General features: G+C 47.5%; 1 protein-coding gene across 3 annotated transcripts in view; it reads left to right on the forward strand.

Moving 5' to 3' along the window:
* EHBP1L1 (EH domain binding protein 1 like 1) overlaps window positions 1–22003 on the forward strand; it is a 90318-nt gene that overhangs the window by 56045 nt on the left and 12270 nt on the right. For 2 of the 3 annotated variants that reach the window (XM_030218852.1, XM_030218854.1), the window contains 8 exons: window positions 3548–3717; window positions 3921–3969; window positions 5519–6418; window positions 6898–7003; window positions 11036–11121; window positions 14991–15114; window positions 15232–15331; window positions 16658–16731. In XM_030218852.1, coding sequence (XP_030074712.1) covers window positions 3548–3717; window positions 3921–3969; window positions 5519–6418; window positions 6898–7003; window positions 11036–11121; window positions 14991–15114; window positions 15232–15331; window positions 16658–16731 — 1609 coding nt within the window. The remainder of the gene's footprint in view (window positions 1–3547; window positions 3718–3920; window positions 3970–5518; window positions 6419–6897; window positions 7004–11035; window positions 11122–14990; window positions 15115–15231; window positions 15332–16657; window positions 16732–22003) is intronic. The other variant, XM_030218853.1, reaches the window with a different exon arrangement.

Raw genomic sequence — 22003 nt, forward strand, 5'->3', positions numbered from 1 at the left:
CATGTGTACTCCTGCATCATCACTGGGCCTGCAATGTGCAACCAACAATAGTGTTGTCAAAAATGACATCGCAAGTTTGAAAATCACAGGGCCACCAACAGTCTTGGTCGTAGGAGTTTCCATGCTTGATATATGGGGCTTCATGCATACCTGCCAAGTCTCCCGCATTCAGCGGGAGACTCCTGCTTTGGCGGGTCATCTCCCCCACTCCCGCCAAAGTGGGAAAGTCTCCCCCTGAATTCCTCTGCTGCCGTCGCTGCCGTTGCTTCTGTTGAGCAGCGGCAGGAACAAACGCCGCGCTGAGTCGGAGCCACTGCCGCCTCTTCTCTCCACAGCCAGCATAATAACAAAAAGAAGTGAGGGGCCGCAGCAGCCTTCATCCATGCGCTGTCGGCTCTGCTGTCCTCTGCCCCTGCTGACATCAATTTCCCGTTCTGGGGGCAGAGGACCGGCAGAGCCGACAGCGCATGCACGAAGGCTGCTGCGGCCCCGCGCTTGTTTTTGATCTTGTGTCAGTGCTGCGAGGGAGAGAGAAACATGGTTGGAAAAGGTAGGGGAGTGAGGACACTGGAGGAGAGAGAGGGAGAGAGTGGAAAAGAGCAGGGGAGAGTCAGAGAGAGATGAGGGGAGAAAGAGGGGACATGGAAAAGAGCAGGGGAGAGCTAGGGACATGGAAAAGAGCAAGGGCGAGCCAGAGAGAGATGGGGAGAGAAAGAGGGGACATGGAAAAGAGCAGGGGAGAGCCAGAGAGAGATGAGGAGAGAAAGAGGGGACATGGAAAAGAGCAGGGGAGAGCCAGAGAGAGATGAGGAGAGAAAGAGGGGACATGGAAAAGAGCAGGGGAGAGTCAGGGACATGGAAAAGAGCAGGGGAGAGAAAGAGGGAACATAGAAAAGAGCACGGGAGAGCCAGAGAGAAGATGCTGGATGGAAGAGGGGTACACAGAGAGAGATGAGTGGAAAAATGAGGAGAGAAAGAGGGGACATGGGCAGGAGAGAGAGAGAAGCTGCTGGGGAGAAACTGGGGGAGACCCTAGCTGTCAGATGGAGAAATGCTGGATGAAAGGAGGTAGAAAGAGGGAAAATGCTGGAAGGAGGGGGCAGAAAGAGGGAAGGCGCTGGATGAAAGGATAGGGAGGGAAAGAGGAAAGACACTGGAAGGATGGGGAGAGAGAGGACATGCTGAATGGAAAAGGGTCGAGAGAGATAACTGTCTAGAAGGAAGGGGAGATAGAGGGAGACAATGGATAGAAGGAGAGGGAAAAAGAAGGATTGGGAGAGGGTAATGGGTTGAAGGATGGAGAGAGAAAGAGGGATGACACTGGATGGAAGGGTAGGAGAGAAAGAGGAGACGCTGAATGGAAGGATACAGAGAGAAAGGGGGGACACTGGAAGGATGGGGAGAGAAAGAAGGGAGATGCTGGATGGAAAGGGGGAGAGGATAGAGTTAGTGAAAGACTAGAGAATAAGAAGAAGGGGCATAGGGAGAACAAAAGTGAAGAAAAGGTGAAAATCCATAGGTAGATGAAGTAAAAAGAGGGATATTAAAGAATGGATAGTAAGAATGAATTAAATGTGGACAGAGAGTGAGGCAGAAACATAAATTGAAGAAAACAAAGAAAAAGGAGAGAAAATGACAAATGGGCAGGAAACCCTGGCAAGAGAGTCAAGAGAAGACAAAGAAATGCAGAATTATGAGACTGGGACCAACACAATTAGAAAAAGTAAATGGCCAGACAACAAAGGTACAGAAAATAATTTTATTGTTAATTTAGGATAAAGCAATGTGGTAGCTGTGTTAAGGAAGTATAATAAATGCAAATAAAACACAAAATAGAAAATAAGGTGATACCTTCACTGATTTTTAAAACACTTTTGATTAGCCTTCAGAGACCAGCACTTCCTTCCTCAGGTCATGAGAGGATACCATAACAGCATTATACTGTCCTGGCCTGACCTGAAGCAGGAGGTTTTGGCCTCTGAAAGCTAATTAAAAGGGATATTAGGCTATTAAATAAAATATTTTCTGAAATGGCTGTGGGATTGAGGTGTGTCAGGGGGCGGAGCCATGCAGAGCGGGTGGAGTCAATGCAGAGTGGGCAGGGCTGGTGCGTGTATTAACATCTCCCTCTCAAAAATTGGGACCCCCTTGGCAGCTCTGCTTAATGAGGAAGGAAGGAATTTCCGAAACAGGGCCGTGTAGAACCCCCATTATGGAACAAGACATTTTGGATTACGGCAACTTTAATGACTCAGATAAGTGAATTTATTTCATATTGCGTATTACATTGCATTATCAACTGCAGACTGTTACTTTTCGAGGCTGTTTTGGGATGCCATTGTAGCCTGATTTGGTACTAAGTGAACTGTTATTTGGGCTGAATCTTGATGAGATTTGGATGGTTTAATACATATTTATTGATTTTTGGGGGGATATTGAAAATCACGTTATCTTTGGCAACACTATTCACAATTTGGCTGCACCTTGAAGGCCCAATGGTGATTTAGATGTAAACATGATAGGGGAAACCGCAGAAGTGGATGACTGTGGTCCACTACGTACAAAAGTTCAAACAGATAAGTAGTGCGACCAGCAGGGCACTTCCAATGACAACAGGAAGATGGAACTGTGGTAATGACAGCTTTATTTTAATAATGTCATTACCACAGTTCCGTCTTCCTGTTGTCATTGGAGGTGCCCTGCTGGTCACACTACTTATCTGTTTGGGCAGATGTACACATGGACATACCAGCCCTCTGGAAGACTGTGTTGAACCTTTCCAGTCCCAACTACTACTACTACTTAACATTTCTAAAGTGCTACTAGGGTTACGCAGTGCTGTACAATTTCACAAAAAAGGACAGTCCCTGCTCAAAGGAGCTTACAATCTAAAGGACAAAAAATGTGCAATCAATCAATTTGGGACAGTCTAGATTTCTTGAATAGGGGTATAATGGTTAGGTGCCGAAAGCGACATTGAAGAGGTGGGCTTTGAATAAGGATTTGAAGATGGGCAGGGAGGGGGCTTGGCGTATGGGGTCAGGAAGTTTATTCCAAGCATAGGGTGAGGTGAGGCAGAAAAGGCAGAGCCTGGAGTTGGCGGTGGTAGAGAAGGGTACTGAGAGGAGGGATTTGTCCTTTGAGCGGAGGTTTCGGGTGGGGCGTAAGGGTTTAGGGTTTAGGTTACTGCCTAGGGTTTAGGTTACTGCCACAATATTGTGACAACTATTTATCCCTCCTTTCGGATGGTGGATGGGATCTGAAGGCTCCAAATATCACATTTAAATATTATTAATACTAAAGTTTTTATTTATTCAATAGATAATTATCTCCAAATCTGCATTTAGATTCTAGCGGATACTCCTTATTTATATTGGCCACCAGAAAGCATGGCAGTCTCTCTGAAATGGGCAACTAAGTGTGGTAGAAATTTAGCAGCACCCCTCCCCTCCCCAGTGTGCCAGCTGCATGTCCTTGCATTGTAACCCACACCGCCCACCTCAAGTGTCCTGTACAATCTGAGTCACTGCTCTTTGGCCATCCTCAGGTGGACTTGCTCAGTGCCTCGGGCTTGCACAGCTGCAGCCTGTCCCTGCTCCAGTGGTGTCAGGAGATCACCAAAGGCTACCGAGGGGTGAGGATCTCCAACTTTACCACCTCCTGGCGCAACGGCCTGGCGTTCTGTGCCATCCTACACCATTTCCACCCAGATAAACTGTGAGTAAGAATTACTTGGGTGGGGGGAGTTGATTGGTTGTGGGGGTAATTTGAGATAAGTTGGAGAGAGAAGACTTCTCACTAAGGAGAAATGGGTACTCGTGAGTTACCGTTCTTGTCTCTTGGGGGGGTTTGAAGCTTTTGATTTTACTTTGTAGTTCACATGAGTTATCTTCTGTCTTGTATTCTCCTACTTTTTTCAGAAATTATGAATTGCTGGATCCTCTGGATATCAAACAGAACAACAAAAAGGTGAGGGGAGCATGCTTGTCTGTTGATTGTGGAGAGGAGAAATGAGAAAATACCCATTGTGGGTAACTGAATGATTTTCTGGAATGGAGGGTGAGGTAGATGATGGTTTTGCATAATCCAAGATGTGTATGTGTGACCAAGGGCAGTGGGGACATAACAACATTGGGTAATCCTGGATCCATGATCAGAGGGGTGGAGAAGGGAGGGGGGAAGATCATGGGTTGGATTATGCCAAACATGTGTCTATGATTGGGGAGAGGGGGAGATTATGGTGTTGGATAATACCAACCAACCAAAATAAGGGGACAACAGAAACAAACCTATCCTCACAGAAATAATCTCTAAATAAGAGAGGAAAGGGCTGAAGAACTATGAGATCACTAACTATCAGTGTGAAGAAATCCCTATATGTATCAACTACAAAAAAAAAATAATAAAACCTACTTTAAATGTTAACCAGTATATCAAAAAATATATATAAAGAGGAGGAGGACATCATAAATGTAAAAAAACAAGGTCATAGGACCCCCTATAGTACACAGCTATTCCAAGTCCGGGACCTGAAGTACAATTTCAATAATCTGTCCCTCCATCCTTAAAATCAAATTATAATGTGCATTAAACTGTGATCACAAACTACAATAAAATAAATTGCATTTATCAGTGAGTAGTAATACAAAAAACACTTCAAATAAATAAAGTAAAGTGATCACTTATCGGAATGAACAAATGTCAGCGCTGAAAAGAAACAATGACACCCGACGTCAACAAGAAAACAAAAATTTTTTCGGCATACAGCCTGCTTCTGGGATTATTGGAAACATATAGGATCACCAGAAAATAATTTCAAAGGGGCACAATGCTTTGAACTGCCATTAAGAAGACTGGCATTATGCTGCTTTGAGAGTACTTTTTGGTGGGGAAAATCAGGGAATAGAGGAAGGAGAAAGAATAGGGAAGGAAAGGGAAGGGAAAAGGAACTGAGGGGAGGAGGAGGAGGGGGGTCCGGGATTACACTACTCCTCCCTGTACTGATCCCTTCTTTCACTCACACTTTATATCCTCTTCAGTCCTCTCATTCTCTCCTCATACTCCCCTTTGATCCCCACAGCTTCTCATATTGCCTCACTCACTTCCCCCCCTTATTTTCCATGTATTCATTCACTTACTCTTACTTGCTCTCTCTTCCACTCAGTTGTGCTTCCCTTGCCTCCCCCACCTCTCCTGACCCACACTCCCTTACTGTGTTCTTATCTCCAGACCTTCTTTACTACACTCATTTCGTTCCCCATTCCTTGCCCCCTACCCCTCACTCATCCTCTTGAATGGAGAGAAATATGGTGGTCTTCAGGATTGCACTGTATCGCTCCCCCAGAGAGAAAAGGGCAGCTGTTGATGCCCTGGCAATTCCAAGGAAGGACCTGATTTTGCAGCCCTTCCCACGGCTGCAGAATCAAGAGAGTATGGGAGGCAATAATTACGGGTAATCATTTCCCCCTTGTGCTCGCAGACATTAAGCCTTTCCTGTATTCCTCTTTTATCTCTCCAGGCCTTTGATGGTTTTGAAAGCCTGGGAATCTCCCGGCTCCTGGATCCAGCCGACATGGTCTACCTCTCTGTTCCAGACAAGCTGATTGTCATGACCTACCTGTGGCAGATCCACAACTTTTTTACTGGGCAAGAGCTCAATGTGATTCAGATTGAGAAGAACAGCAGCCAGAGCACTTACAAGGTGGGCAAATTGGACACAGATGATGCTTTCCCAATGGACCCTGCCAAGTTCTACTCAGGAAAGATCCAGAACAACACTGCAGAAGTCATTGGCTTGAAGGCCAGCGAGAAAAAATCTGAGGAGAAAAGTCTACGGAAGAGTATGGAGAAGCTGGAGGATTTGACCTGCCTCTCTGAAGTACAGCCTTCTGCAGGAACCACTGTGTCTTCTCAGTTGAGTGTTAATACTAACAGAGGTGAGCTGCCCTCTGCAGACACCCATGATACAAAGGATTCTGAGAGTGTCATCAAGTCCGAGGTGACTGGGGAAGATAAGGGGCTGGTGAAAGTCAATGGCATTGTGGCTGAGGGAGAGGGGTCAGGGAAGCCCATGGACCCGCTGCCCCCACCCAGGACCAAGAGACTGAAACTGAATGGGGAGAAGTTTAGTGGGTCGGAGAAAAGGGAGCAGCGACAAGAAGAGGGGATTGAAACCCTAGGAGGCCGGGGAGAGCGTGAGAAGCTGCAGCGCTCTATCTCATTAGGTAATCAGGGAGCCCCTGTGGCCCCTCTTCGGACACATAACAGTAAGTCTGGGTTCTCCCATGTACGAGATGCTGACCTAGTCAAGAAGAGACGCTCACGGATGAAGAGTGAGTCTTCAATGTCAATGGAAGAAAACGAGGCAGGACCCTATCCAGTGGAGAGCAGTCGACAGAAATCAGAAGGCTTGGAGCTGGTAAGAGTCATTCCATGAATGTATTTTGTATTTGAAAGTGGGGTGAGGGGAAAGGAAGGGGGAACGTACTAGAAGAAATGTCCTTAAACTGTTATTAAGGTAAACCTGGGGAAAGCCACTGTTTATTCCTGGGGATATGTAGCATGAAATCTTGCTACTTTTTTGGATCCTGTCAGGTATTTGTGACCTGGATTGGCCACTGTTAGAAACAGGATACTGGGCTTGATGGATCTTTGGTCCTACCTAGTGTGGCAGTTCTTATAATCAAAATCTATGACTTCAGATGCTTCTAGTCAAGGAGTGTGATCCAGAATTTGTGAATGTGACACAAACCATGGACCATATTCTATCTTAACGAAGAGATATGTCTTGGCTATGATGTAGCTAATGACAGCTGCTTCTTGGATATGATGTAAACTGTCTCCTCCTTTCTACTTTTTACTTGAGTGGCTCTAATGGATACTCATTTTGGTTTTTAGGATTCCAGCAGTGAGGTACAAATCTCAGGGACACCAAAGGCTGGACCTGCTCCCTCACCAGCATCAAAGCCAGGACCTTCTCCTTCCCCCCAGCAGTCAAAAATAGGTGAGCTTCATTTCTTCCTTCATTGTATTGATCATCCCAGTACGAAACTGGCCTTCCAAAAAGCACTAGGTACATTCTTCTCAGCACGGCTGGCAGGAGGCAAGACGTGGAAACTGCCAGGCCTGTGGCAAAATTCTGCACAGTGATGCTGGACAAGGCATATGGAACTACATCCCCATCCTTGTCTCCACTCATCCTGAAGGATCTCATGGCCTGTATGTAACAGCCACTAGAAATCGAAGAGAAATATTACTAGGGCTTCACATTAATCGTAATTAATGCTGCGATCAACATGTTAATTATTAATTGTGATTAAAAATATAATCACAGTTAATAATTAACCACCCTCCCTCCCCTGCCTGCATGCACGGTTGGTCCGGCATCTCTCCCTCCCCTCCCAGACCGTTGGTAGTTCTCTCTCCTCTCCCCTCCCCTCCCCTCCTGGTTTACCTTTTTATTTTCAGTAAGTCTTTACCCTGCAGCGGCAGCCGTATTGAAACGCTGCCTCAGCCTGCACCAGGCCTTTCCCTATGACCCGTCCTGCCTCCTTCTGACACAACTTCTTGTTTTCAGAAGGGGGGCAGGATGGGTCAGAAGGAAAGGCCCGGTGCAGGCCAAGGTAGTGTTTCAGTACGGCTACCACTGCAGGATGAAGACTTACTGACAATGAAAAGGTAAACGGGAGGGAAGGGGAGAGGAGAGAGAACCACCAACAGTCTGGGAGAGGAGGGAGAGATGATGGATAGAGCATGTGTGCGTACAGGCGGGCGGGGAGGGAGGGAATTGAAAGAGAACATTGGGTGTGGGGGAGGGAATTAAGAGAGAACTGTGAGGGGGAGGGGAGAGAGAACCGTAGGGGGAAGAGAAGAAGAGGGAATTTAGAGAGAACTGGGGGGAGGGATGGAATTAAGAGAGAACCACAGGTGGCGGCGGGTGGGAAGGGAAAGAAAACCGTGGGCAGCACCAAAAGGGGAAGGAGAGAAGATGGACTGTGCACAGGATGGGAGGAAGTGGGAAATAGGAAGAGATGCCAATTGAGGGAGAGAAGGATGGAGGGAAGGAAGAGGAGGGAGAAGAGAGAGGGAGGGAGAGATGTTGGACTCAGAGAGAGGAAGGAAAGGAAAAGAGAGGGAGGGAGAGAGAGAGAGAGATAATGTACCTGGGGTGGAGAGAGTGGAGGAAAGGAAGAAAAAGAGAGGGGTGTTGGACGGAATGGGGGGTTGGGAGAGAGGGAAAAAAGAGAGATAATGGACCTGGGTGTAGAAAGGAGGGAGGGAAGTGGAGGGAGAAAAGAGATGCAGTACCTGTTCATTGACTGGTGAGGTAGCTGAAGCCCCGCCAGCAGAAGCAATCTACTTCCTGAGTCACCCCCTTCATCCTCATACTGCCTCAGGAGTGAGGAAGTCAGTGGGGTGCCTCTAGCCACCAACTCTTGCACTCCCCAAGCATGCTCAGTTTGTTCACGAACTGAGCGTGCTCGGGGAGTGACAGCATTGGTGGCTGGAGGCACCTGGCTGACTTCCTAGCTGCTGAGGCAGCACAAGGAGAAAGGGGGCCACTTTGACAGTGGATTTCTTGGACTGGTTGGGCTTCGGCATCCCCAATAACAAAGTATGATATCTAATGTGGGGTGGGGAGGGAGAGGAAATGCATGCCACCCAGTTCAACCCTGTGCCCCCGCCACCCCATGGACTGCTGGCTATACCCCTCAATCAAACTGCAGCCCTGGTAACAGTATTGATACCCACTCTACATGCTGGTGCAGGGGCGTAGCCACGGGTGGGCCTGGGCCCAGCCAGTTTGGGGTCAGGCCCGCCCAGCAGCACAGCGATTCTGGAGGCTCCGGTCCCCATCATCATCCATTCCCCCGTGGCGTGCCGCAACTTTCATCCCCATCTTCCCTCACCCTCGCAGGCCCGCCCAGCAGCGATTTCGATCGCAGGCAGCTCCTTCGGCTCGTACACGCTGCCTGCCGGCTGCCGCTCAAATCTCCTTGCAGCTACTAGCAGCGCTAACCCGGAAGCCTCTCCTCTGAGCTTCCGGGTTAGCGCTGCTAGTAGCTGCAAGGAGATTTGAACGGCAGCCGGCAGGCAGGGTGTACGAGCCGAAGGAGCTGCCTGCGATCAAAATCGCTGCTGGGCGGGCCTGCGAGGGTGAGAGAAGATGGGGATGAAAGTTGTGGCACGCCACGGGGCAAGGGATGATGGGGAAAAGATGTTGGAATGGGGGAGGGAAGACGGGGACAGCAGCTGCACGGGGGGGGGGGGGGAAGAAGATGGAAGGAAAGATGCTGCACAGGGAGGGGGGAAGATGGAATGATGAGGCATGGTGGGTGGGGGAGAAGCTGCATGGGGAAGAAGGGAGAGATCCACTAAAGGGGTGGAGGGGTCAGGAAGGGAGAAGTCTTGGCTGCATATGAGGTGGAGGAGAGGGAGACATGCATAGAGAGGGGATAGGTGGCGAGAGGGGGAAATATGTTAAACATAGGGGTGGAGAGGAGGGCAAAATGGTGGGCATAGGGGTGGAGGGAAGGGAGAAATGTTAGACATGCTGGTAGAGGGGAGGAAGGTAGATATGCTGTATGGGAAGGGGAGAGAGACGTTGGACAGTGGGAATGAGAGGGGGAGATAGACATGGGGGTGGATGAGAGGTACACAGTAGGTGGTGAGGGGGGAAATGCTGGGCCATGGGGGAGAGGACTACTACTATTACTATTTAACAGGAATGAAGAGAGAAGGGGCAGGAAAATATAAGGCTACCATGGTGGGGTGGGGAGGGGATCAGATGCTGGTTAGAAGGGTGGAGGGAGAAGATGATGGGAATGGTGGAACCCTGTGGGAGAGGGCAAGAGGGGGTGGCAAGGAAATGAATGAGAGATAGTGATTACAGAGGGTAGAAATATGGTAATGGGGAGTAGATTAAAGATAAAAGAGAAAGTAGGGATGGGGAGGAGTAAGATGGGGAATGGGAGAGCTAGTGGGTGAAAGAAGAAGATGGAAATTTGATAGGTAGTTGAAAAGTAAAAAGGAGACAAAGAAGGGTGAGAGAGAGGCAGAAAAGAGCTACAAAGGAATGACCAACATGTCAGAGGCAGGAATATTGAGGGAACAGACAGGAGAGAGGAAAAAAGACAAATGGACTACAGCCGCTTGAAGAAGAATTAGCAGACGGCAGAGAGGAAAGCAGAAAAGAGAAATTGGAACCAGCAAGATGGAAAAATAAAATGTCCAGACAACAAAGGTAGAAACAAAGCATTTTATTTCAAATGTTTTAAATGGAATATGTTAGCTTTTGGAAATGTGCATAGGAAATGTCTTTGTATTGTGTTCTGTAGAAAAGGAAATGCATGTTTTGTGTCTCCAGTGTTGCAGTAATGCTATGTTTAACTTCTTGGGGTTCCTTTTCAATTTTTGTCTAAATATTTTTATTTCTAATTTGTGATCCCTTGTTCTGTGTTTGGTGAGGTTCTGTTGGTGTGATAGTAATGGCAGGTGGAAAATTGGAAGGGAGGCAAAGAGGAGAGGGAATCGGGGAGGGGAGCCCTCCTTTATTTTCTGACCTGGGCCAAGTAGGTCTTACAACAGTCCTAACCCTTGCTGTAAAGCTGGTGAGGATTCCCAGGCATCCCCAGCTAAGGACCTTCTCCAAAGGCGGCCAGAACTCCCTTCTACCAAGCTCTGGCAACAGCATCCTTGAGCCATCGACAGCTAAGCATGTGTGGGGTGCTGGCATCAGTGGCTTAGGGTCATTGCTGCTGCCTGCCAAGCTTGGTAAAAGAGAGTTCTGGCCACCTTCAGAGAAAGTCTTCAGCTGACTGAGCTTGAGGATCCTCATTAGCTAAAGTATTTATATTTTGAGGTGGAGGTAGGGCGGAGCAGAGAAAATTTTGTGCCCACCCACTTTGGGCTCAGGCCCACCCAAAACTGGCTGTCTGGCTACGCCACTGTGCTGGTGGCTGTGTTTTCTTGGCAGAATGCCAGGCCCCCCCCCATGGGTTCCACTTTGTAACCTTTTCCTTCTCTCTATTCCCAGACTCACAAACCTCCAGCCTTACTCTAGAGAACGAGCCACCACGAGTCCCCACAACATCACTTCAAGCTACTGAGGAAGAGACACCGGTAGGCTGGGTTGTATTGTAAGGTTTGGGCAAGGGGTATAGGGCATTGTGGATGGAATAGAGGTGCATTTTAGCCATCTTACAGCAGGTGGCACTAGTCTGCTGAGGATGAGTCAGAGGAGCGGGGCTTAGACCAAACTGGAGTTAAATGCCCTGAGGTTGAACAGATCAAGGAGTGCAGAGGACTCCCAGGGTGTTCCTGTTGGCTGCAGTACCTGAGAAAAGGAGTGGCCCTCAAGAGCGATTGTTACCCTGTAATTCCCAGAGTCTTTAGTGAGTTAGAAGTTTCCTTGAACCTCAGAGTTAAGAGAGCAAGTGTTGACTAACCCTGTGAAGCTGTGTCAGAGAGAGTAGAGTTGGAGCTAGGTGTCCTGAAACAAGGCCAGTTCCTGAATGCACAGCAGATTAGAGGAAGTAAGAGACTCCAAGCCATGGGCTGAAGATAGAAGCTGCTGCTGCTTTGTAAGCTGCAACTGGAGCAATTGGAAATCCCGGAGTAGAGTAGTTGTTCAAACCAGTACTCCAGCATATACTGGTGGGAGACCAGGGAGTGTGCCTTGAGGATTGAAGATGGGAGATTCCAAGATGGGAATGTGGGACTAGGAGTGAGAGGAAACCTGGTTAACCCTATAGCAATGCCTTGTGAAATCAGAGAACTACTGGCCCTGGGAGTGAGGCATGGCTGAGGAATATAAAAAGGTCAAAACGAGTGCTATGAAACAGTCACAAGGCACCCCTTGGCAGAGAACCTATTGGGGTAGCCAAGAAGGCACCTGGAGGAAGGAAGATAAAGGGAGCAAGTTAAGTGGCCTGCCAAAAGTCAATGGGCTTTAGGAGGTTAAGTTCCCTGACAAAGACAGGAAGCCAGACAAGTGGATGGGCAGCAAAGGAAAGCGATGCCTGGGCAAGGGAGTCAGTTACAACCCAAGCCCAGAAGCCCCAAGAAGGGAAAATGGACCTGTCATGTACAACAGGTAGAGTTTAAGTGTCTGTCTCATGCACAGCCCAAGAGGTGAAAGGAAGTCAACTACTGTAGTCTAGAGGTGAATGAAGATCTAGATTAGTTGTCTGCCATGGTTCCTAACCAAGGGAAGAGATAGAACTTAGAGATTCAGGACCCATCTCAGGATCTAGCTAGCGAGTTGGAGAAGGCCGACCTCTATATTAAGATGCTGGTAGATGAATTGCATCAAGCTGCTGTGTATGCATGTCAAGTACAGGAGGAAAAGAAGACCCTCCAACAACAACCGGTACAGGTTACGGGCCAGTTGCAAAGACAAGGTGAAGGAATCGGAGAATGTGAGGGCATGTTGCAGCACATGGAAGTGGAGAAAGCAACAGCAGGCTGAGAAGATAAGGTGACTGAGTGCCACGTCCATAAGAAGAGACCCTGCAGAGACAGGAATACAAGCAAGGCTGGAGGAGCTTCAGGCCTTAGAAATCTCCTTAAGCTACAGAGAGGAGCAGCTGGAGAAAAAGAGAGAGTGGGTGCAGAGCCAAAATGCATGGCTGAGAGCCCATCTGAAAGCTAAGACCAGGGCCGGTCCTAGGGTCTCTGGTGCCCCCCCTGCAGACTATCAGTTGGTGCCCCCCCCCCCCCCCCCCCCGTCTAGCATCTTCATTCTCTCTTCTCCCACCCTGTCCCCTTTTTCAGCCCAGTGCCTTAAAAGGTGAAGAACAAGAAGGAGGTAAATAGAAGCAAGGGGAAGCTGGGTAGGGGGTAAGAGAAGGAAGAAAGGAGTTGGATGCCAAGAGAGATTGAGCCGGTAGCATTTCAATGATAAATTGTTTCAACTGGGCATTCTCAAATATGTTCCACTGGCTGTAGGTCACATTGCATTTTCAAACATGCATAATAATCCAGAAATTGTGCATGTCAATGTAAGCATGAATTCCCTGCAGTAAATAATTTAGAGAATACATGCATACTTTCATTTTTACAATTCACTGAAGCCCACAGAGGGAGAAATAATGTGCACAGCTTTCATGAGTGCATGCAATTATGAAAAATTATCTGCTAAACTCTGACAAAAATAAGGACCTGCAGCAACAAAAGGGACAAAGAGAGAGATACTGGTACAACTAAAGCATATGTTTAACAGTGTGAGAGACTGACTTCAGTGTCTGTAGGGTATTTGAAATTCCATCCATGTTTGAGAAAGGCATGACAAATGTTCTTTACAGTTCAGAACCTCTTAAGGGTTTTTCAAATATTTTCCAGATCACCCCTTCATGGGAGCACATGAAGTTATAGGGGACTACGACTGGGTAAATGATAGTGGGGGGACAGGAGGCTGAGGAAAGGGAGAGACAAAGGGGCCAACGGGAGACCAACTTCTAAAAGTCAGCTTTTGTGCAGGCTTAAAAGGTGACTGCAATACATACAACTTACTTTGTTATGTCTGAGACGCGAGAGACGCAAGAGACGCTTCAGCTTCAAACAGGGGAGGGCTGCAACCGGAAGGCGCGCACTGGCGCGTACGAAGGTGCCACAGGGGGAGGAGGTGGCGTCGTGACGTCATCGTCGAGAGTGGAAGGCTGGAAGGAGACGTCAAGAGCAGCGCCACCGCGGGAGAAGCTGGAAACCGGGAAGGCACATGGGCAGGCAGGCCAGAGCAGAGAGGACACCACCGGACCCCCCCCCCCCCCCATTGGTTTGCACCCATCCCGACCCGTCGTCAAACAGCTGGGCGGTCCGCCGGAAGGCAGGCGCCCCCCTGCGGTGCTTACCCCACTTACCGGGTTGGACCGGCCCTGGCTAAGACCCAGGAAGTCCTGTCTCTAATTTGTGACAGAGAACAGGTCACAGAGTTAAGAAGCTGTCTGAAGCAGAAGGGGAGTGAGGTTACCCAGCTACAGGAGTAAGTAATCTGTGAATTCCTACACTGAGACGCTGCAGGGGCTGCTTTCTGAAGTGGAGAAGGCAAAGGAGCTTACCCAGCAGGGCTTAGACCAGGCTGGAGTTTAATGCCCTGAGGCTGAACAGATCTGGGAGGCCCTGAGTGCAGAGGACTCCCAGGGTGTTCCCCTTGGCTGCAGTACCTGGGGATAGCCTGGGGAAGAGGAGTGGCCCTCAACAGAGATTGTTATCCTATAATTGCCAGAAGCAGAGGCTTTAATGAGGAAGGAGAAGTTTCCTTGAAACCTCAGAGTTAAGAGTGAGTGTTGACTAACCCTGTGAAGCTGTGTCAGAAAGAGACTACAAGAGCCTAAGGGCCCTGTTTACTAAGGCGCGTTAGCGTTTTTAATGCGCCTACAGTTAACGCGCGTTAAAAACGCTAACGCGGCTTAGTAAACAGGGCCCTAAGTTAAGAAGAAGTTAGGAACAGTTCTCCAGGGACTTACAGTAAAGCTCCAAGTGATTGTATGGTTAGTGTCCAGCCTGTGGAGAGAACAGACCTGTGAAATCTTTATTTTTGAGTTTAAATAGACTTGTTCTATTTGCAATCCTCTGGCTGGATTTATTGAGGGCTCCCTGCCTCCTTGCCAGGTCACATTACCACAGGTGTCTTTGACCTGAACAGTCTTAGACCTGATTCTGTGAAACCTCGAGAGACTTCCAAGCTCTGCTAACCATTTTTGGTATTTTTCTGAAGAGTGCTAATCATTTTTGGTATTTTTCTGAAGAGTGCTATAGGATTGTTAAGCTACTGAGCTGTATTGTGATAATACAGAACTAATCAAGACCATATAAAAAAGGGAATCTTAATTTCCCGCTCCAAATAATGGAACGGATGCAATGTGGTGGGGATGGGGGTGCATGAGAGAGATCCATGGGGAGGGGATGCACTGTCTCAGCTGCCGTAGTCTTTAATGTGGGTTCTCACCTCTCTCCTCCCTCCCCCCCCCCCCCCCCCCCCACCTTTCCAGCAGCACTTCCGGGACATTAGTCAGTATGTACTTTCGGAGCTGCAGGCGCTGGACAATGAGCAAGGACAGATTGACAGCCGGGCCGCCATGGTAGAGAAACAGCTGCGACACCTCATGGAATCAGGTATGTGGGGAAAGGAGGAAGGAAAAGTGGAGGCCATGGGAGAATAGGGCAAAAGCTCTCTGCCATGTTCTTTGGGCATGTGGTTTTCTCCAGTAATGCCTCTCTCTTCCTTCCAAGGGACGAACAAGGTGCAGGAGGAGGAGTTGATCCAGGAGTGGTTTACGCTGGTTAACAAGAAGAATGCCTTGATCCGACGACAGGACCAGCTGCAGATGCTGTGAGTGTCTTGACAGATGACAGTGGCTGGGGCCAGGTTCCCTTGACCTCTCAGTCCTTACTGCTGGACTGTGGTGTCCAGATCCTTAGCTCAGAACCATTGGGGACCCTGGTATCCCCATGATATGGGAATGTATGTGACACAGAGAGAATGTAATGGCACAGACTACTAAACTTGATTTACAGTGTGTGTGCAGAGAATAAGAGTATCTTCAAGGGAAATTCTGAAATGCTTAGCAACACCCACACATGTAAATTAATAGGATAACACACAAGTGATTCATATGTACTTAACTGTCCTTACATTCATAATGCACATAAGACACATTTGGGCAGATGGGTGTGTAACCTATGTAGAAACATAGTAGATGATAGCAGAAATACTTGATGCTGGTCTTTCTTTACCGTTTTCTGGACACAGACCATAGATGTCCACCTGGCACTGTCTATATTATGATTCATATTCATGACATGGTTCTTAAAAGCTTAAGGATGAAACTGGCAGGCTGATACTGTGCAGAATTTCAGGCCCTCATTTGAAGAGCAAAGGTTTGCAAGTTTCACCATACCCCTCAGTGATTTGTTAGTTCCTAGGAATTGCCCATGTATGGGGTAGCACACTGACCATATGGCTACCCCATTCCTGCTTCCAAGTCCCCAAAAATCTAATGTGAGTAGCTGGAAACTAAGGGCCTGACTTGCGAAGCTTTATTCCCATAGATGCATATTGGAAGAAAAGTCATTGTAAGTCTGGCCCTAAGGGGCCCTTTTACTAAAGCACGGCAAGCCCACAGCGGGCTTGCCATGTGGCATCCCAGAACTACCACTGGCCCAACGAGGCTACCGGTGGTACTTCCACCCCCAACATGTGGCATTTCCGGTGCTGCCGGAATTTTTGAAAAATTCATACCGCTGGGGGTTACCTGGTGGTAATCGGGCAACGCTGCACACTGTCCAGTTACTGCCAGGTTAGCATGGGAGTCCCTATCGCCACCTCAGTGGGTGGCGGTAAGTACTCCCCTGAAATGGACGCGTGGCAAGTGCAAAATTACCACACAGCCATTTTCGTTTTTTGGTCTTCTTACACACTGTGGTAAAAAAGGGGCCCTGTTGTGTGGCAAAAATGGCCGCCGCTGCCCCTAGCGCAGGGCCCCTTTTACCGCAGATTAGTAAAAGGGCCCCTAAGTGTCTTGCAGACAGTTAGCAACGAGCAGAGTGGAATTAGAACCTGGCTCTGCAGCCATCACAGCAGCAGCTACAATTTCAGGTGAACATGCCTCTGTGTGTGTTTCCCATTGCAATCCTTCCCTCACATCTCTTTTCACAGGATAGAGGAGCAGGACCTGGAGAGACGGTTTGAGCTGCTGAGCAGGGAACTACGAGCCATGATGGCCATTGAAGGTTGGTGTCAGCATTTGCTTCTCCTCTTCCTCCCTGCTGTCTGACCTCTCCTGTTTTTTTTTTTGTTTGTTTTTCTCTCTCAGTGTAATGCAGAGGGGTCTCATCGGTTGTCTTACCTCCCGCAGCTACTGGGCAGGGGTACGTCACCTGTCACAGGGATCAGGGAAGGCTAAGGATGTTATCGAGGACTTGGGGATATTATAGTCATTGAAAAATTAATACTAGGAATGTGTGATTTCTTATAAAAATATCTAGAAATCTGGAAGTCCTTTATAGATGCTGATGTTGTAAGTCAGTTATTGCTTGTTCCAAGTAAGAGATTGCTGTATATTCACGAAACAAGCAATGGTTGATATTAGATTTTCCATCTCTGAAAGGAGTCAGTCATAAATCTATGAGAGAAAAATCAATTGACTTTCAAAGTATAAGGTTCTGGAACAGCCTACATGTTGATTTACGGCAAACTGATTCATGCTTATTAATTAGAAAGAGGTTGATATTCAGAAGGATAAAGCTGCTAAAATGACACTTAGGTGACTATCCGACGCTGAATATTGCCAGTTAGTGGCTTAAAGGTAGCCGGTTATGTTGCGTAATATAACCGGCTATCCGTCGATTTTAAAAGTCAAACTGGCCAAGTTTGGCAATTATATTTGGCCATGACAAAAGGTGGAATAACTTTGGCTGGTCTGACTGTAATTGGCCAGCACTTAATATCAGCTTGGCCAGTTAAAGTCGAACTGGTCAAAGTTAAACCGAATATTCCATGCCAGTCACCAGAAACGACCAAGGTTCAGCATGGACAGTGGGAGACAGCCCGGCTATCTCCCCCGATCTGAAAACTGGGCGGAAAATCTTTAAAAACTTTTTTTTCTCTGATTAAAATGTATAACTTTTTATGATGTCATTCTCTTGTATTGTTTCAAGTTGCATGTAAGCTCCTTCTGAATGCAGAAGTCTATTATTGTAATCCGCTTTGCAATTTGCATTAAAGGCAGAATAGAAGTAAATAAATACAATACAATAAAGTGTTTCACAGGGGGGTTATGAAAGCTGAATAGATGAATATGTTTTTCATATTGAATGAAATGGTTTCTTGTTTTAATTTTATTTATTAGGATTTATTTACTGCCTTTTAAAAGAAATTCACTCAAGGTGGTGTACAGCCAGAATAAGCCGGCATTAATTAGAATTTACACACAGAACTGTCTAAGCGTATACTATAACGTGATGTACATAAACTCTAAGTCACATAGTTGAACGGGGGAAAATTCTACAGGCAAGAAAACACTTCTTGGAATCACTATGGATTGAAATTCCATGTGTAAAGGGGAAAAGGATAGTGATAGGAGTGTACTACCGTCCGCCTGGCCAGGATGAACACACGGATGCAGAAATGTTAAGGACGCAAACAAACTGGGCAACACAATAATAATGGGTGATTTCAATTACCCCGATATTGACTGGGTAAATGTAATATCGGGGTACGCTAGGGAGGTAAAATTCCTTGATAAAATCAAGGACTGCTTTATGGAGCAGCTGGTACAGGAGCCGACGAGAGAAAGAAAAATTCTAGACCTAGTCCTTATTGGAGTGCATGATCTGGTGTGGGAGGTAATGGTGCTGGGGCCACTTGATAACAGTGATCATAATATGATCTGATTTGATATTAGCTTTGAAGTAAGTATACATAGGAAATCAAATACGTTAGCGTTTAACTTTTAAAAAGGAGACTAAAAAGGAGTGGAGGAGTGGCCTAGTGATTAGAGCACCAGTCTTGAAATCCAGAGGTGGCTGTTTCAAATCCCACTGTTGCTCCTTGTGATCTTGGGCAAGTCACTTAACCCTCCATTGCCTCAGGTACAAACTTAGATTGTGAGCCCTCCTGGGACAGAGAAATATCCAGTGTACCTGAATGTAACTCACCTTGAGCTACTACTGAAAAAGGTGTGAGCAAAATCTAATGATAAAATGAGAAGAACGGTGAAAAAAAACTTAGAGGAGCGACTGCGAGGGTCAAAATTTTACATCAGGTGTGGGTACTGTTCAAAAACACCATCCTGGAAGCCCAGGCCAAATATATTCCGCATATTAAAAATGGAGGACAGAAGACCAAACGACAGCCGGCATGGTTAAAAAGTGAGGTGAAGGAAGCTATTAGAGCTAAAAGAAAATCCTTCAGAAAATGGAAGAAGGAACTGACTGAAAATAATAAGAAGCAGCATAAGGAATGTCAAGTCAAATGCAAAGCGCTGATAAGGAAGGCTAAAATGAACTTCAAAAAAAAAGATTGTGTTGGAGGCCAAAACACATAATAAAAAGTTTTTAGGTATATTAAAAACAGGAAGCCAGCAAAAGAATCAGTTGGACTGCTAGATGACTGAGGAGTAAAATGGGCGATCAGGGAAGACAAAGCCATAACGGAGAGATTAAATGAATTCTTTGCTTCGGTCATCACCTAGGAAGATTTGGGTGGGATTGTTCTGTCCTCTGACAGCCTCGCACTAGTTTACAATGTGATCCTAAAATGTGTTTAATGCTTTTACTGTTATTCTCACTTCTAAGGATTTTCTTTGCTGCAGTTCCTACTGCAAAGATACGTGAGCAATGCATTGTGTGTAATGTAGTTCACAGGCAATGCAGCCACACTTGTCTGTCTGTATAAGAACTGTTACCATTGGTTTGTGCGGCTGCCCAGACCTCCTCTCTTTCTCAGCAAAGCTTGGCTCCTTTGTCTACCTGCTATCATTTCCTGGTCATTTTTACTATCTCTGTCCTGAGAGGTCAGCCAGGTACGACCTTTCCCTCCAATTGAGGGCTGTCCTCTGGGACCACCCTTGCCACCTGGTGGCAGGCTCTGTCCCCATTGGTCTTTACCTCCTCTTGCCTGGGCCTGTGTGAGCCCTTCTTGGCCCCTCCCTCTCTCTCTCCATGAGGCATTCTCCATCTTGCTTCAGACAGCACTTGTCCTGCTAAAACTCCCTGGAACAAACTTGTTTTTTTTTTTTTTTTTTTTTAAATCATTTTTATTGTTGAGAACATCACCTGTACAGTTGTTCAGATAAAATCAAACAGGTCACACAGCATGTCAACTGCACTAACAATATCATCTAATAGTTTAAAATTTTTTCTTTTTTATATATCCCTTCCCCTTCCCACCCCCTCCCTCCCCCCCCATCCAACACGCGCCCACAATCATATTGGATGGTCGTGCACAATTTTGAGGTAACCAAAGGAATACACACCTCCTCATGGCTCGCCGCAAAGGGCCTTGGCTCTTATGGCCCCTTGCTCAGTGTTACTTCCTCTGACAGGGATCATCTTTGTCATCTTCAATTTTTGCATTATGTTAATTTGGACTCAGCCATAGCCATCAATGACAGAGCAGTTGTAGACATTATATAACCATACTTCATAATCATGTCCCTATAACCAGCTCTCATTGACAGAATATTCTGCTCCCGCAAAACAGCTGTTTATAGCCCACTGATCCCTCCGATTTTGTAAATACCAGTCTAACCCTCTCCCCTTTAATCCCTCCCTGTACACTCCCCCCCGCCCCTCTTCCCCCCCTCCCCCCCCCCCTTAGGGAGTCACCATGGTGTACCAATCAGCAATTCAAAATCCTGCTGCGTGCCACTGGGGTCAAAGAGTCCCAGAAGGGTGCCCACCGCTTGCAGAAAGCATCACCTCTAGGCAAGGCTAGGTCCCCCACCCCCCTGCGCTCCAGTGCGCACAAAGAAATCATCCTGGACTTCCACTGTTGGAAAGTTGGGGGTTCTGCTACTATCCATTGATGAAGTATAACTTTCTTGCCTATAAGGGTAGCTCTCCTCAAAAAGGGTTTAAGCCCCACTGCTCCCGGTGTCTGCAGTTTAAAGAGATCAAATAACTGCGCGGCATGGGGCTTCCAGTTCACTCCCCAGATAACCGACACATGTCTGGCCACTCGCCTCCAAAAATCCAGGACACACGGGCACTGCCAGAACATGTGCCCAAGGCCCGCCGGGGAGTGAGCACACTTCGCACATGCGTCATCTGTCCGCATTGCCGCCCTCATTGCCCTATGTGGAGAAAAATACATGCGCATTACAAATTTGTAGAGAGTTTCTCTCAGCGTCACATTTTCTGTCACCCTGGGGATGTTCAGCACACAAGTCTTTAACTGGTCTCCCCTAAGTCTCAGGGTTAACTCGTTATTCCAATGGGTTGCTAATTTTTCATAATCTACCTCACCCAACTGCTCTCTCAGCCGCGCATGGTAATATTTTAGGGGGACTGCCAATTGTGCATCTAGGGCAAACACCTCCAAGAGCTTTGTCCACACTTCTAGTTTCAGGGAGTCAGGGGGGATTGACCGGACATAATGACAGAGCTGATGCCAAGCCAAGAAGTCTCCCGCCCCCTCGCCAAATTCCAACCGCCAGGCCCCCAAAGTCTTCCTTTCGCCATCCTCTGAATAGAACTGATGCAAATAATGTGCCCCTCTGGCTCTCCAGGCCTCAAATTGAGCTGAGCTCGTGCCCGGCGGAAAATCAGGATTACCCTGTAACGATAACAAAGGTGAGTACCTCGGCGAGAGCCCAAAAAGGCGACACACCCACCTCCAGGCCCGCCGCAATGGCAATAACAAAGCTGCATAAGGCTCAGGCACCTTATGTTCACATGGTTGGGCATGTAACCACGCGCTAAAATGTATCGGTTGTAATAGACGCTGCTCTTCCTCCGAAAGGGTGAAATGATTCTTGCCTCTAAGCCAGTCGGATATATGCCTCATGTTCCCGGCGATAGACAACAACTTGACATTTAGTAAGCCCCAGCCCCCCTGGCCTCTAGGTCGATATAATTGCGCTGCCGCCATCCGTGACCGCTTCCCCTGCCAGATACAGCGTGCCACCAATCTAGTCACCAATCTTTCATCCTTCCTTGTGAGTAATATAGGCACCGTTTGCATGATATAAGTCCACTTAGGCACCAACACCATGTTATACAGTGCCACTCTACCCAGGCTCGACAGCGGCAGCGATTGCCAAACCCCGAGAGAGGTCTTCGTAATGGTACGCAGAGGCTCGACATTCAACTCATAGAGTTGAGTCAGATCTCTTGGTATCCACACTCCCAAGTACTTTACTGGGCCCGACGTCCAAGATAGCGGAAACTCTCCCTCCCACCCAGTCCGTATATGGTCCTGTATCGGGAATGCTGCTGATTTTTGTAGGTTAAGAGCAAAGCCAGAGAAGTAACTAAACTCTTCAATTTCCCCGAGAAGGGC

Source organism: Microcaecilia unicolor, chromosome 11 (assembly GCF_901765095.1).
Source record: "Microcaecilia unicolor chromosome 11, aMicUni1.1, whole genome shotgun sequence".
Taxonomy (NCBI): domain Eukaryota; kingdom Metazoa; phylum Chordata; class Amphibia; order Gymnophiona; family Siphonopidae; genus Microcaecilia; species Microcaecilia unicolor.